The sequence below is a fragment of the Aspergillus flavus genome, chromosome 1 (genome assembly GCF_009017415.1).
Source record: "Aspergillus flavus chromosome 1, complete sequence".
Classification (NCBI taxonomy): Eukaryota; Fungi; Ascomycota; class Eurotiomycetes; order Eurotiales; family Aspergillaceae; genus Aspergillus; species Aspergillus flavus.
Genome location: NC_092406.1, coordinates 2,075,307 through 2,090,290, shown reverse-complemented (window position 1 = coordinate 2,090,290; position 14,984 = coordinate 2,075,307). Strand labels below are relative to the sequence as shown.

The 14,984-nt window shown below is 47.4% G+C and overlaps 8 protein-coding genes and 1 non-coding gene across 9 annotated transcripts; 4 read left to right on the top strand and 5 right to left on the bottom strand.

The window, feature by feature from the left end:
* Positions 1–61: 61 nt before the first annotated feature.
* F9C07_2136717 (beta-galactosidase/beta-glucuronidase) lies at positions 62–5,009 on the top strand. The gene is made up of 5 exons (XM_041288625.2): positions 62–1,571; positions 1,626–2,059; positions 2,109–2,344; positions 2,419–4,501; positions 4,621–5,009. Exons 1-4 carry the CDS (start codon positions 475–477, stop codon positions 3,190–3,192), a joined length of 2,541 nt encoding a protein of 846 aa, XP_041141143.2. The 5' UTR covers positions 62–474; the 3' UTR covers positions 3,193–4,501; positions 4,621–5,009.
* F9C07_776 (uncharacterized protein) lies at positions 98–368 on the bottom strand (the record flags this gene model as incomplete). Its single annotated transcript, XM_071511673.1, has 3 exons — positions 98–222; positions 288–319; positions 346–368. The coding sequence occupies 3 exons, from the start codon at positions 366–368 to the stop codon at positions 98–100; spliced, it is 180 nt and encodes a 59-aa protein (XP_071365655.1).
* F9C07_774 (uncharacterized protein) lies at positions 3,223–3,719 on the bottom strand (the record flags this gene model as incomplete). The annotated part of the gene is made up of 2 exons (XM_071511670.1): positions 3,223–3,438; positions 3,573–3,719. 2 exons carry the CDS (start codon positions 3,717–3,719, stop codon positions 3,223–3,225), a joined length of 363 nt encoding a protein of 120 aa, XP_071365654.1.
* On the top strand, positions 4,910–4,999 carry F9C07_t70. Its single transcript has one exon. It is a non-coding gene; the product is annotated as a tRNA-Pro (tRNA).
* Positions 5,010–6,047: 1,038 nt separating the features above from the next.
* F9C07_773 (putative glutathione peroxidase Hyr1) lies at positions 6,048–6,901 on the top strand (the record flags this gene model as incomplete). Its single annotated transcript, XM_041288626.1, has 2 exons — positions 6,048–6,285; positions 6,369–6,901. 2 exons carry the CDS (start codon positions 6,048–6,050, stop codon positions 6,899–6,901), a joined length of 771 nt encoding a protein of 256 aa, XP_041141144.1.
* A 65-nt stretch (positions 6,902–6,966) lies between these two features.
* F9C07_2279135 (putative recombination hotspot-binding protein) lies at positions 6,967–8,442 on the bottom strand (the record flags this gene model as incomplete). The annotated part of the gene is made up of 8 exons (XM_071510352.1): positions 6,967–7,165; positions 7,223–7,372; positions 7,429–7,514; positions 7,602–7,707; positions 7,769–7,902; positions 7,956–8,009; positions 8,100–8,136; positions 8,197–8,442. The coding sequence occupies 8 exons, from the start codon at positions 8,440–8,442 to the stop codon at positions 7,091–7,093; spliced, it is 888 nt and encodes a 295-aa protein (XP_071365653.1). The 3' UTR covers positions 6,967–7,090.
* Positions 8,443–9,232: 790 nt separating this feature from the next.
* Positions 9,233–10,037, bottom strand: F9C07_771 (component of the U4/U6.U5 snRNP/mitosis protein; the record flags this gene model as incomplete). Its single annotated transcript, XM_041288635.2, has 5 exons — positions 9,233–9,333; positions 9,390–9,632; positions 9,764–9,811; positions 9,866–9,899; positions 9,957–10,037. The coding sequence occupies 5 exons, from the start codon at positions 10,035–10,037 to the stop codon at positions 9,308–9,310; spliced, it is 432 nt and encodes a 143-aa protein (XP_041141146.1). The 3' UTR covers positions 9,233–9,307.
* A 799-nt stretch (positions 10,038–10,836) lies between these two features.
* F9C07_2227618 (60S ribosomal protein eL22) lies at positions 10,837–11,489 on the top strand (the record flags this gene model as incomplete). Its single annotated transcript, XM_041284232.1, has 4 exons — positions 10,837–10,851; positions 11,004–11,039; positions 11,107–11,303; positions 11,363–11,489. 4 exons carry the CDS (start codon positions 10,837–10,839, stop codon positions 11,487–11,489), a joined length of 375 nt encoding a protein of 124 aa, XP_041141147.1.
* Positions 11,490–11,611: 122 nt separating this feature from the next.
* On the bottom strand, positions 11,612–14,607 carry F9C07_1050255 (uncharacterized protein). Its single transcript, XM_041284227.2, has 2 exons — positions 14,235–14,607; positions 11,612–14,143 (listed from the first exon to the last, which is right to left on the bottom strand). The coding sequence occupies exon 2, from the start codon at positions 13,864–13,866 to the stop codon at positions 11,896–11,898; it is 1,971 nt and encodes a 656-aa protein (XP_041141148.1). The 5' UTR covers positions 13,867–14,143; positions 14,235–14,607; the 3' UTR covers positions 11,612–11,895.
* Between the last annotated feature and the right edge of the window lie 377 nt (positions 14,608–14,984).

The window sequence follows — 14,984 nt, the reverse complement described above, 5'->3', positions numbered from 1 at the left end:
CCGCACAACTACCCCTATAGAATAAATTACGCAGTAAGCGTACAGCCCCGGTATCAAGATGCGCGAATATAAAGCTCCGTGTCTGAAAGGGTATGGCTCATGCGTGGGGGTGATCCACTAAACCCATTTCGACACGCGGTTTTGGGATGCCGTGTGCTATGTTGACGTGGGATTTGGAGTTGGAGTCGTCGTACCTTGGTATAGTGAAATATGTCTCATTGACTGTGAAAGGCCAAGGTTAGTATTATCTGGCCGCTACAAACGATTGGATTTTGCGGAATCCATACCTCTGGTGGATGTGGGGGCAGCGGGGTTCAATCTGGGGTATACAGTTTAATGATATACATGATGGTCTTCTCGATCTTCATGTCTAGGGCTGTCCTACGCTTTCTTCCTTTTCTTTATTTTTCTTTCCCCCTTATGTTTTCTATTGAACCATTTACGAGTACATTCAGTGAGTCTAGTGTTCAATAAATGATAACAATGTCCGGCTTCAAGTCGCTCGAGCTCTCGCAAGGCTGGCAATTCCGGGACGCCAGCGATAGCAGTCCAGAGGCATGGCGTAGCGTTTCCAATGTCCCAACCGTTGTACACCTCGATCTCATTGAGCAAGGTGTGATACCCGACCCGTTCATCGGGATGAATGAGCTCCAAGTGCAGTGGGTTGGTGAGCGAGACTGGATATATCGGGTGGAGTTCGTGCCACCAAAGCTTGATGCCGGTCAACGATGTGATCTCCTCTTCGAAGGCCTAGATACTATCGCGACTGTCAAGTTGAACGGTGAACTCATTCTAAAGAGCGATAATATGTTTATCCCCCATCGAGTTGATATCACGAAACATTTGATGCCGAAGTCTAGCAGCGTCATGACGCTCGATATCTTGTTTGAGTCTGCTCTGTTATGTGGACGGGAGCGGGTTAAGCAACATCCTGAGCACCGGTTCATTACACATCAAACGGAAGCTGGGCGGAGCTCGGTCCGAAAGGCTGGGTATCATTGGGGCTGGGACTGGGGTCCTATTTTGATGACGGCTGGGCCGTGGAGACCAGTTCGATTGGAGACCTATACAGCTAGGGTTGAAGACGTATGGGTTGAGAGCGAAGTAAGCCAGGATTTGAATTTATGTCGGGGTCGTCTCAAGGCGCAAGTTTCTGGGAGGTCAGGAAATTGTGTTCATTTCAAGATTCTGCTCCGGAATAAGGTGCTTTTTGAGTCTGAAGTAAGTGCTACAGGGGATGGTTATGCAGAGACAGAATTCGTGATCCAAAATCCAGCATTATGGTATCCGCGTGGATATGGCCGGCAGGACCTACATGAAATCTGTGTCAAGCTCATTGACAATCATGAGGTGCAACATGAGGTCTCCAAGTTGACCGGGTTCAGAAGTGTAGAGCTTGTTCAAGAGAAAGACCAACACGGCCAATCCTTCTTTTTCAGGATTAATGGTATTGACACTTTTGCCGGCGGCTCATGCTGGATACCGGGCGATAGCTTCCTTCCTCGATTGACCCCTGACAAGTACAGGCAATGGCTCGGATTGCTGCTAGAGGGAAATCAGAATATGATTCGGTAGGTCCTTTGCATCCTCACCTAGAAACCTAACTGCTATTGACAGACTCACAGCATCTGGGGTGGCGGGATCTTTGAGCCCTCCGCCTTTTACTCCATTTGTGATGAGCTCGGGATTTTAGTCTGGCAAGATTTTATGTTTGCATGCGCCTCGTATCCTACCTATCCTTCCTTTTTGTCGTCCATCGAGGAAGAAGCGCGTGTAAATGTCAAACGTCTTCGTCATCATCCCTCCATCGTGATCTACGCAGGAAGTAACGAAGACTACCAGATTCAAGAAAAATACCATCTTGACTATAACTTCGAGACTGATAAAGACCCGCAGTCATGGCTTAAGTCAACCTTTCCTGCCAGGTACATCTATGAGTACCTATTGCCGAAGGTTGTAGAGGAAGAATCACCCACTACACCATACCACCCAACAAGCCCGTGGGGAGGAGGAAAGCATTCAGCAGATCCAACAATAGGAGATATCCATCAGTGGAACAGTGTGTCGCAACTCCCCCAAAATGGAAGCCTTCACTAATGTCATCACAGTCTGGCACGGATCAATGTTGCCTTATCAAAACTTTCCGGAAGTTGGCGGACGGTTCGTCAGTGAATTCGGAATGGAAGCGTTCCCGCATCGAGCGACAATCGAGCAGTTTATTGAAGATGAAGACGAGATGTACCCTCAATCTCTCACCATGGACTTTCATAACAAAGCCAGAGACCACGAGCGACGACTCGGCACTTATATCCTCGAGAACTTCCGGATCAAATCAGATTTTCAGGTAGGTAGATGGAAGTTTTCTGCCTCGATGCTAAAACTAGCGTTACAATTTGCTAATTGCACGTATTTTGTAAGGCATACATACATCTCTCTCAGGTTGTACAATCCGACGCTATGAAGTTTGCGTATCAGGGCTGGCGCCGACAATGGGGCCACGGCCGCCTCTGTGGTGGAGCCTTGGTTTGGCAACTAAATGACTGTTGGCCGACGACCTCGTGGGCAGTGGTAGACTATTATCTGCGAAAGAAGCCCGCATTCTATGTCATATCGCGGGCTCTGGAACCAATTGCAGTTGGTGTTTCCAGGGCTCACGAGGAATGGACATCTGGACATGCCAAGCCTGCAGAGTCAACGAGATATGAGCTTTGGGCTGTGACCAGCCATCTTAAGCCGATCCGCGCTACGTTAAGCTTACGCTGCATATCAATCCGAACGGGTGCAGATGTGCAGCCAGAGGTATCACACGAGGTTGTTCTCGTTCCAAACGGTACAACGGAAGTAGCAAGCGAGGAGATGAGTTTAAAAGAGGCGGATGCATTTGTGCTGACCGCAACCCTGAGTATTGATGGTCGGGTAATTAGTCGAGATATGGATTGGCCACAGCCTTACAAGTACCTCTCATTCCGAGACAGGGGTGTAGAGGTCAAACATCTTCCTGCAGAGAATGCGTTGTCCATCACAGCCAGAAAGCCAGTCAAGGGTTTGGTCTTTGAGGAGGCAGATGGCGTTTGGCTGCAAGATAACGGAATCGACATAGTCCCTGGCTATGAGCACATTATTGCCGTCCGTGGAATCCACAGTTCCTCTGATATCCCACGTTGGACATACATTGGGGATGACAGACTATGAGATCCATCATTTGTTGCGGAGTATAGATAGTCAGTCTCCCACATTGGGAATGAGAGCCTTCTCCCAGTCTATTAGAGATTCCCATTCGTAGTCAGATTCAAAGCCTCTTTTGGCGAGATCCCAAAATTCCATATCCATCTCCCCAAATGCTGTTAATATCTCCCTACTTTCCTCAAGCCCTGTTACATCCTTGCTGGCATCGTAAATGCTTTCAACCACATCATATGATCGTCTGGCAGCTGCATTCTAGGGTGTAAATGACTTGAAAACTGCAAGAGCTTGCTCAATTTCTGAGTGACAAGACGGCATTTCAGGTTGGCATGGAAAAGCAAGCAACCCCATCAAAGGGACAAGGCAGGACCGGTAGAGATACCAGGTACTGCCCCACCACCACATGGCCGTCGGGTTTCGGCACTCGTCAAATGATTTTGCAAGTCATCTCGGGTGTTCTTTCCCTCTAGAGGCTCCTTATGGAGACCAAGTGCTGTTGCCAATCGAAATGCGGCGCCCAGGACGGCGCTGGCCATATTTGGCGTATTTCGGTAGTGTAAATAGTATCCCCCCAAGAGACACAGAGCTTGCAGACTCTCGATAGAAGCGGATCCAAAACTCTCAAGGCCAATGTGCTATCGTACAGACTCATGATATATATAACTGCATCGGCTTCCTTCCTTGCTAGCAGCGTTTGATCTCACCACTAGTACCTACTACAGAGAGCAAGTCAACCTACATCTTTTGAGCTCCACTTCAGTAAACTCTGCGGAACTGTGTCTCGTCGATTATAAGAGTAATAGAACTGGCAGTCTTCAAATACGCACCTATGCAGGCTACCTCATCGAGCATGCTAACCGGCGCTGATCCATTGGCTTCGCAAGGTCCTTGCGGATGCGAATATAATCTGTGCTGAAATTCCCAACGACATTTCTTCTGGTAGAGTTTCGTTCTCACGGTGGGCCGTCACTCAACAATGAGACGTAGGATAAACCTGACTGATGAGATCCTTAGACTGATCTGCTGTCGATCGAATGAGGTAACAGGCCATTGACATCATCGTAGACATTCGTTATATTCTTAGACAACTTCCGATTCTCCTCGAGCTGCCAGTTTCCATCGCTATGGTCGCTCTCTCTAATCACTGTGATATTTGGCTCAGCAGCGGCGGCGACATTCGGCGTCGAACCTTCAGCTAAAATCACTTGTAATAGCTCCTCGAGAGAGAGACGAACGAAGGTTTCTAAGGAACTAGAAGGGGAAAGCTTCTGCAAGATAATTCGCAGGTGGTTCACAGTCCGGATTAATCCTTCCGCTGACCTTGACCGAAGTCAGTATAAATAATATTAGGACCGATGAAGCAATGTACTTGACGGAAACAGTTTTGTTTTCTGAACGGTGCGGAAATTCGCACCGTCCTTCTACCCTATACCACTTACAATTCCCACATAAAAGCTCACCATCACAGCGAATCTTCCGTCGGCGACACTCCACGCAAGATCGATTAATCTTTGACTAAGAATGGGTACATTTTCTGATATTTGAGCCTTGTGTAGCAGACTGCTAAGCAAAGTCACTAAGGCTATGGAACATATCGTTCTGCTAGTTGAGGAGTTGTATCCTTTTTAGATGCTGCATGTATGGTGAAAGATGTTCTGGGGTGGAAAGATGCCTGCAGCTTAGCATTGCTCTGTAAAGCACTTTAAGAGCATCAGAAATATCAATTGCCCGGATGGTCTAGTGGTATGATTCGCGCTTAGGGTTCACCCAAAGCATTGACTGCGCGAGGTCCCCGGTTCGATCCCGGGTTCGGGCCTTTCTTTTTTTCCTTAGCAAGGTAGCAAAAAATACTAGCAATAGTTGGCATCCCCTAAGATCGTTTAACTTCTAGTAGTATACGTACGGCAGGTGGTCTGATTAGTAGTTTAAGGTACGCCTGGACCATCAACTCAGCTATTATCGATCACAAAGTCTGTGCTGTGGTTATGTGATATCCGAGATTCTATAGTATCTCTTCCAACCAGCTCCACTGCATCTCATACTATTCTCAGCTGCTGGAATGGCTTTCCATTCACTATTGCATTTTGTCTATTTGTACTATTTGTTCTTTGGTTCACGATGGAATAACTCCATCCAGCTAGCTTTAAAATCATTCCTGTTTTCGCTTTAGCCCTGATGACGACAGCTAACTACTACCACTAAAGCTGGAGCCGGATGTCTACCTCAGATGCCGAGCTACTCCACGATATCTAGTTTCTAGAACAGTCCATATCTCGATAGATGTGTAATACGTACAAGTCAACTTCGTATACACGGGATTATGAAATATATCCGAGTCATTTGAGACTGCATAAACACCAGATGCTTATCATTATGTGAACCAAAAAGAGTATATACACATCTTGGCATGTTCCTCGCCCCGAGGCCCGTTGCCCGAGGCTAGTAGATCTTCTGGGTTGATGTGGACTGTTTCATGTATTTGGAATTCTGGAAAAGCGATGAGACCCGCAAGCCATGCTTTTTAGATCAACTTTAATCAATTCTTATTTTATGTGCACAAGATCACTAATCACCGACTACTAGTTTCCTAATTCCGGCCCCACCTCAACCCACGGATCAAATGATGGAGAGTCGATTACAGCGCGTTCAAACAGTCTGGAGTCTGGACTGAAAAGATGACAAAGATGACCAATCCGGTTAGCCGGAAGATGCATTTCCGTTGACGAAGTGTACCAAACAGGCAAATCACCCGCAGTATGATGATGACATGCCGGCTCGGCGCCTTCCTCCTCCGTCGCGCCCCTCACGTACCTTTTAGAACCTCATGATCGGTGTATAAAACCACGCCATTCCTACCTCGGAGCATGCGATCAACCCTATCGTCTGCGTCTATCGTCCTACGTGCTTTATCATCCCAGAAACCATTAATCTACTTCCTCGCGCATATAACCAGCCCTGTCGCAAAATCGCCGCGCAGGTCTTCTTCAACGCTGTCAAGCTCCGCTAAGCTGCTACTCAATCATCAACAACCTCGTTTGAGCGCATTTCATACGCACACCATGGCTTCCGCAACCACCTTCTTCGACTTTGAGCCAGTTGACAGTACGTTTTGCTGATATCCTCCCTCCCAATCCCCTGTATCGCGCGCGTATGGGACTGATACTAACTGACCGCCACTCGAATAGAGAAAGGCTCTCCTTTTCCCCTCACCCCGCTCAAGGGCAAGACCATCCTCGTCGTCAACACTGCCTCCAAGTGCGGCTTTACTCCCCAGTTCGAAGGTCTCGAGAAACTCTACCAGAAGCTGAAGTCCAAGTACCCCGAAGACTTTACTATCCTCGGATTCCCTTGCAACCAGTTCGGCGGCCAGGATCCCGGTTCCAACGATCAGATTCAAGACTTCTGCCAGCTGAACTACGGTGTTACATTCCCTGTGTTGGGCAAGCTGGATGTGAACGGAAACGAGGCCTCACCCTTGTGGACCTGGATGAAGGAGCAGCAACCCGGTCTGCTGGGCCTGAAGCGCGTCAAGTGGAACTTCGAAAAGTTCCTGATCTCGCCCGATGGCAAGGTCGTCGGTCGCTGGGCCAGTACCACCAAGCCCGAGTCACTCGAGGACACCATCGTCAAGGAGATTGAGAAGGCACAGAAGGCCGGAACTGCAGCTTCGGTTCAGGCTAAGGAGGGAGAGTCTGCTGAGCAGGCTAAGTTGTCGTAAATTAGTTTTTCGGGGATTAGGAGTCCATATGTTATACCATGCTTCGTTACATGTATGTTAATAGTGCTCGTTGTATGTACCTTTTTGTTTCGGGGCACTTCCAGCCCACTATCATGAGACTAATGTCATGAGATTATAAATTAATCGCCATTATGCATAGATCCACGTATTCTTGTGTTCATTCACAAACTAGGCGTTATCACTGCCTTTCGGGATCAGGTTCCGCAAAGAAAGGTCATACACAACATCCTCAACCTTCTTGACCTGCACGGAAGTGTCAGCACTTATCCATCACATATTTCCTGTAATGGGTGAACTTACACTGTACTTGATTCCATCACTTCTCTTACGCAAGATATCGTTCTTCAGGTTCAAGAGCTGGAACCCGGCAAACAAATCCTTGATGAAACTGCCAATCTGGACCGGCCGTGCGTAATCACCAAGAGTGACCGAGTTGACAGCAAGACGAGACTATAAAAGTCAGTGTATTCTAGAATAAACAGACAATAGAAAGTAGATTAGCATACCAGTTCCTCGACCATAGAAATCAGAGCGAGCAGATATTCTTCAATCGTAAGATGGAACGCATCTTGTTCCTTAAGATTGACGGGGACTAAACATCCACATTAGCGCCATTTGAAGCAAATTCATAGGCATCTGTGATATAAAAGGACAGGAATTCCTTATGTGAGAAACATACTATCAAGAAACTTCCCGACCTCCTCAATAGTCAAGAACGATGCAGCACTGTTACTCTTGTACTCCTCCAGCCCGCCCAGATAGGCACAGAGCTCAATAGACGACACCTGGCTCATGTATTAGTCCTCATTACGGTATTTCACTAGGAAGAAAAGACATGTAGCATACCAGATTCTGCAGTTCACGAGTCCACACGCCGTTATATTTGTAGAACGGGTGCTTGTCAGCCAAGGCCTTGAGCCGAGTGACTTGCTCTTTCTGAGCGAGGATCTCCTTTGTTGCCTCGTCGAGGACAGGTTTCACTGATCTTGTCAGCATATTAATCTTTTCTCTCTTTTTCGAGAGAGCTACTTACACTGATCTGAGGGTGTGGAATGAGCTCGAGAGAGAATAGCCGTTGTGGAGCGTCCTACTCTGACATGTTAATCGGAGCTCTGAATATACTTCATCCCATACTATCATGGGAAGCAGAAACTTTGTAACATTGATAGGGACGGACCATTTCTAGCAAGCGTCTGAACTATCTCATGGAGTTCCTGGAATACGTCAGATTGAGACTTCTCTGGAGCTCGAACGGAAAAAGGCTTGGCACGTACATCGCGGACGGCAGCCTCTTCGTCGATCTTAGACTGGAGGCTTTCGAAGATGGTGCGGTCGATCATTTTGTTTCTTATTTGTGTTTTTGTTGGGTGGATTTGTTGTTTTATGTTTTCTTGTTGTAGGTGGGATTGATGGGTCGACCTTACGTCAGGTAAAAATAAAGTGAAGAGATTGTGGGGCCTGAGGTTGTCCGCGTTGTTGGCCGTAGTTGGATTAACTACAGTTGAGTATTGAAAGAACATAACATACTTATTCAATAGCTATTATCTGGTCTCCCAGAATATGAGTTACTCCAACTGGACTAAAACTTCGTATTCAGTTAATAACAGTGTGTACTGAGACACCCATGACTGTACTGTCTAAGTAACGAAGGCATGCTAGGCAATACATATATACATTCTGGAAGATGTTCCTCAGGGTCACCCAGACCATGAATAAGAACAATTTCTTTCCTCTGCTGCTCATGTAATTCTTCCTAGGTGGTATACTACCCGAGACACCAATATTGGCCGTACGAACCTTGAGTTAAACATCTCTTGACAATCCCTGGAGGGAATACGTACTTGGCAGAGACAAACTTACTCGAACTTTCATATCTTCCAAACCTGTATAGTGTCAGACGACTAGATTTGCAAGTTCCTACAGGCCCTGCAACGCTGGAGAGCGGGTCATCCTCGAGTTTAAGTCTAAGCCCCCATTACTAGGCTATGTTGTCCAGGATCTAACCTTGATGCTAGATCCGGGGCCGCGGCAAGAGCCTGTGAGAGTAACCCGGCTGCGTAACGCGAACCGAGGGAGAATCTTCCTCTTCGAATAGTACCTGTAACTCCCCGCTCGATTACAGCAGACTCGAGTCAGTATATTTGGCCTGCAGTGTATGTGCCAAACAACATCATATACAATCTATAAAGTAGATGGAGATCTTACTGATGTTTTACGAACAATGTATTCTATCTGATATCCAATCACCACGTTACCGAGATAAGCACAAAGGAATAACGCTTACAATTGCAGACCGGATATCTTAAGTATACTTCATAAACATCTTTCATTATCTTAATATTGGACCCGAAAACACAGAGCAGCCCAACCAACAACCGAAGTAAATCAGTACCGGTACCTCGTCGAGTAATCTATAAAGCAATTAGCTCTCCATCAATGTGAGTACCGGAAAACAACTGCAACTCACCCTTCGGGCTAACCACGAGACCTCGTCCCTTCTTGGCACCCTTGTAGATCGTCTCAAGAATATCAATCAACTCTTGCTTATCCTCCAGCACCCAGTTCAATTTGTTATTGTTACCGGTACCGAAATCACACATCATGTGTTTATTCCTATAGAAGAACATGATGGTCATTGGATCGAAGAGTTCGTACATGGTGTTGAACTCGGGGACCTCATCAATGTCGCAGAGGTAGATCACGGCGAAATCTGGATGATATGTTAGACATTTGCTTATCACAGAGGTACACTTCGTGCGGTGGTAGAGCTAGTTTGGAGCTAGAGCGCAAGTTTTTTTTTTTTTTTTTTCTGTGATAGTTGGGTGAGGGTGCCCGACTCACTTTTGACCCGCTCGGCGATTTTGAAGAGAACTTCATCTTGGCGCATGCCTGGAGAACAGTTAGGACATCTTTGCAGCCTGTACATATAGCAAAGGGACTTACAGTCGACATCGTGGTCGCGGCCGAATCGGATGACCTGTAACCGTTCTTGTCAGTATGGATATACCTGGAGATGCGATGGCTGGGTGCATACAACGAGCCGTTCTTCTTCAGAGAGGATGGCCTGGTCGACGTGCCAAGCAGTACGCAAGTGCGGCAGGACGACGGAACCCATGGTGACGTTATAGAGTTACTGAGTGAAGAGTCAAGTATACCAAAAAGTTATTACAATGAAAGTGATTTGGGCAGGAAACGATATTCAATATCACGTGCGGTAGATTCCTGTACAAGAGCGGTTCAAGACAAAATTTATCGAATTAGAAGCTATATACAGGGTGCAGTTCCATCTTCAAAAAGGAATCTACTAGAGCCTTCTTCTCCAAGCGGTCGGATATACCGACCAAAATGATGAAAAAGGAGTTCGCGTCTATCGGGGATAGTGTAAGCCCGATGACACTGTGTGGCAAGGCATGCGCAAGCACAGGGGCCCTGCCACGGAGACCAAAAATAAGATTAATCAATGTTGTGTTCCTATGGAACACTTTCAGAGATTAAACTGAAAAGAACAGATACTACACTTGATCTAAGCCAAAAGGCAAAGAGAGCTGGAAAAGAAAAGAAAAAAACTTCCAAAGAGCGGGAGCTCAGCGAAGTATTTAAAGGGAAGGCCCAATGGCCCGTGCGACGCTAGTCAGCTAGTGTCTCATTTCCTGGTTAAGCGAGAGAACAAACGATACAAACCATTTGTAAGACAAATGTCAGCTGATAGCTCGATACCCTAATCACCATGTCCAGCCCTAATATGACTTCCCAATACGGATTAGCCACACGCACTCGCCGGTGGGATTGTCGAAGGCTCCACTAGCGAGAAGTTTTAGATCTCCATCCCTCTACAATCTTCGTTCCAGGCGCAGGATACTCATCTCTTTGCGACCAAGACTCCCTCGTCACCAACCCCCCTCAAATCAATCACCATGTCTCCCGCTACTGTATGTTGTCAATCCTGAAACTGCTTTGCTGTTCCCCCTGAGACGGTAGCCAGACGGCCTCTTCACATTAGCTTGTGCAGGATACCGTCATGGACTCCGTGGGGATTCGACATTATGGAACAGTAGGCTAATCGCAAATTTCCGATGAATAGGCTCGTGGTCGTAAGGCCCAGAAGGTCACCCACAAGGTATGTCGAGGAATCAATTCACCAGCTAATCAAATAATCCGATGATGCTAACATGATATCTCTGTAGTTCACCATCAACGCTTCTCAGCCCGTGAGCGACAAGATCTTCGACCTCTCCGCTTTCGAGAAGTTCCTTCACGACCGTATCAAGGTTGAGGGCCGTGTCGGCAACCTCGGTGACAAGGTTGTCATCTCCCAGGTCGGCGATGGCAAGATCGAGGTTGTTTCCCACATTCCCTTCTCTGGTCGCTACCTCAAGTACTTGTAAGTTGCCTCGCCTCCATCGCATGATACCCGCGACCGTAATACTGACGGCCACTCAGGACCAAGAAGTACCTCAAGAAGCAGCAGCTCCGTGACTGGCTTCGCGTTGTCGCCACCTCCAAGGGTGTCTACGAGCTCCGCTTCTACAACGTCGCCAGCGAGGAGGCTGACGAGGATGAGGAGTAAATGTCTCCCACTCTCGGATAAAAGTGAAAAAATTGGCCAGGCTCGAGTACGCTCACATCAGGGGGTTTCCATAATTGGACGGGAGCAATATCTTAATGAGAGTCCGTGCCTTGGGTCCGGTTTGGAGGGTACATAGATGCGGTTGGTCGGGAGCGCTCCAACACGGCTCTGCTACGTGATATGTACGCCGGGTTGACTCAACCTGAAAAAAAGGCGGCATTCCCATCGGCTAGCCTCGTCGCATCCCCGTGTTGGTGTAATACTTCTACTCATGACGTTACGACTGGTAGATTGAATTGATCCATCTATCACCCCAATTGTTCCTTGAATCTCACGTAGTCTGTAAAGAAATTGCGTGTTGTCGGGTATCATGTAGTAAGATCAGCTATGACATAGGCATCTGAGGTTAACCTAAATCTGAACTAGTCCTCTTCTGCCCAGCTCCGGGGCCAAGTCGCCATACCGGACCTGTATCCTCTGTTGCGCCAGGAGGAGGCACAAGTTTATCATCCTGAATGGTCCATCCCTTTGTCTTTAACACCTTCCAAGCTTCTGCGGCCTTGACCCGGACCAAGTCCCCAGTGGCAATCGCATCCTCCTTGGAATCATGGCCACGGTTCCCTCCAGTTTGTATGTGCCTATCAAGGTATTTTCTGGATAGGGTTTTGAGACTCATGCGGTTGGGTAGACCTGCTCCGACTGGGTATAGTATCACGGTATCAATAACGGTAGGATGTATAATACGACAAACGTTGAGGTCATTGTCAATGGCATGGCCAATTAGAGGTGTCTCGGGCTGTAGCAGCTGAAACAACAAAGATCTTGCTACTGCGGGAGATTCCACCACCTGTAAAGGCGCTAGCTTGACCTCTCCATTCTCGCTGGCAGATGCAGTGCCCGGTGCAGCGGAGCTATCATGAGGAGCCGCGTTATTATAATGTTCGGGGAAAACACCAGAAAACCGCGAGTTCAGGTCGAGAATCTCCCCCATAGGCCTGACAATAACATCGAGGAGCTCCTTGCCCTCGGGCCAACTAACAGCAGTGAGCCGAATCAGCTCCAGCCCCAAAGTGGTATATCCCATCTCACAGTCGAAGCATACTGGTGGAAGCGGGCCCTTGTCTGGTTGCGCCGGAGTCTTTTCGAACTGAAGAATAGACGCTAGTCGTTTGGCCTCCGACACCTTGAAGACATGAGTCTCGCCTTTAGTACATCCAGAAGAAGTCCCCAGGGTCTCATTGCAGCAAGTGTAATAGGCCTCCTTGTGGCCAGTAATATGATCTGTCCGCTTCTTCGGAGGATAGAATGGTTTGCCAGGGTGGTATGTGCACTGCCCTCCTGTTGTTAACGAACCATCCTCACGGCGGCCAGGAAAGACCTGAAACCGTCCACCACATCGATCACACTTTTCCCATCCTTTAGACTCGATGACCCCTTTCCTTGCGCCCTCAATCTCCTCCTCTGTGGGTGGTTTGGTCACATAGCCATATTGTTCCAACCCTTCGAGAGGCGTAACTAGTCTTCCTGCAATTGCTATTTCCTCTTTGGTGCTCAAGCCAGTTGTAAGAACAGCCGGCTTCTGGTCTGCTTCACTAGGTGCTGTCTTGTAGTATCTCTCATTTAGATGAGCTTTGACATCTTTCACCCAATCTTCTTTGCTCATCTTCGTGAGTTTAACGATGCGGAGTTTGATAACGTTGCCATATACACTCGCATTTCCTTTTGCCGTCTTCTCCTCTTCATCTAGAGCCATCGTGATGAGCTCATTTGGTGTCAGGACTATGCTTTTATCTTTATTTTCTTTGTCCTTCGCTATCTTGTCATTCAAAGCGGACATGGCAGCATGAAGCTTCGTCAAAATCGACAGCCGCACGCTATGAGACACAGGCGCTTTCGCCAACATCCTAGGATTCAGGCTCTCACGAGGAGCCTTGCGTAGCGGAGGTCGTTGCTCCGATTTTGCAGATGCCGGTACATCGCGTTTCGCTGTTGAAGGCTCGGCCTTAGAAGGAGGCGGGGAGACACCCCTGGATATCGACTGAAGTTTCGCAGGGCCTTGGCTAATTGCTTGGGCCTTAGTGCTGGCCTTCTTTGTCAGTATGGCTCTTGGATCACTAGTTTCGTACTGAAGCGAAGGGGAAGACTTGGCTTCCTTCTTGACCCTGTCAGCCTCGGCTGTTGCCTGTAGCTTTTGTTTCTTCAGGGGCGGAGACTCCTGAAGGGTTGCGGGCTCCTTCTCTGACTGCGTACTCTTGGCGCTTTTGTCGACCTCTGAGGGTGGGTTGATAGTTTCGTGAGAGAACATGCAAGTCAAAAGAGCACATTCCTGGCCCTGGGGACAGGGGATATCCCTGAACAATCCAAGCGGAGCAAACATTTTGATGATATCAAGGTAGTAATAAGTTGATGCGATATGAAAGAAATGCAAAGTGATATCATCAATATGGCAGAGATACTTATGCTCTTATTCTTGAGGTCCTGCTGAGATGTAACTGGTCACCCCAGAAGTATATCCACAGATGCCTCAAGCCAATCGCGTTTGTAAGTCAGGCGCACAAGACGAAGCTGGTCATTTCCAGCATGTTTTGTTCTTGGGTGTTTTCGATCTGGCCTAAATTGGTGGATGAGAAGTTGAGATAGAACCTCCACCCTTTCTAAGCCTCAGTCAGCCTCAATCAATTACTGCATTGAAGAAAAGCTCAGTGACCTCATCTGGATCGGAAACAGAGCATATAGCATATATACCTTCAAGTACATTGAAGTGTACGATCTAAAGGACAGTACATGTGGTGAATCGCGGTCCTTCGAACAAACGATGCAAACGCCGCAAATCTCTTGCCGGATTGGTAAGGCATCAACGTTGATGTAGAGCAGCAGTTGACCGGTACATATATATTGTATATTTGTAGCCAAGAAGCACTTCGGATGGTAGAGTACGACTAGTATTATTCTAAAAGATACAAAAGGTGAGGTGATCGCGAATTGCAGACTATTATGATAAACAAGCTATACTATTTTGCCTAATAAATATTGTGTAACGCACAACCCTAACGTCACAAACTCCTACCCACAGCAACATGAATGACAGCCATAATGCTCTCTTTAGTGTCTCTCATATTCCTAGCGAAACCTCCAGTTCATCCACCAGACATTCACCAGTCTCCTATAGTGAAGGTGTTAAGCATACACGTGATTTGTCTGATCTGAAACGCTCTGATTGGTCCAAGCGCTCCAGAGCACGACAGCTGCTGGTGTTCCCTTCGATGTTGCACTAATCAGCGTTCAGCAATCAATCATGATCTGCCCCTGACCAGACGAAGTAGGAGAGTCTCAGCACCTCGCCATTGATAGATATTTCCTTCTTCTTCTCAACCTATATACAAAAGCCATATACACGCACAGCATTACAAACAGACTTGTCATAGGGCAGGAACTGAATTAGGCAGACACCTGCTTGGTAATCACTATAGATAACCATCTACAGACGACTGAGAA

What these genes read in the sequence shown, in the direction of transcription:
- F9C07_2136717 (XM_041288625.2), top strand. Translation starts at nt 475, where the DNA reads ATGATAACAATGTCCGGCTTCAAGTCGCTCGAGCTCTCGCAAGGCTGG. An exon ending in GGAAATCAGAATATGATTCG is followed by an intron (nt 1,572 to 1,625) that starts GTAGGTCCTTTG and finishes ACAGACTCACAG; the next exon opens with CATCTGGGGTGGCGGGATCT. An exon ending in AGATATCCATCAGTGGAACA is followed by an intron (nt 2,060 to 2,108) that starts GTGTGTCGCAAC and finishes ATGTCATCACAG; the next exon opens with TCTGGCACGGATCAATGTTG.
- F9C07_1050255 (XM_041284227.2), bottom strand. Translation starts at nt 13,866, where the DNA reads ATGTTTGCTCCGCTTGGATTGTTCAGGGATATCCCCTGTCCCCAGGGC.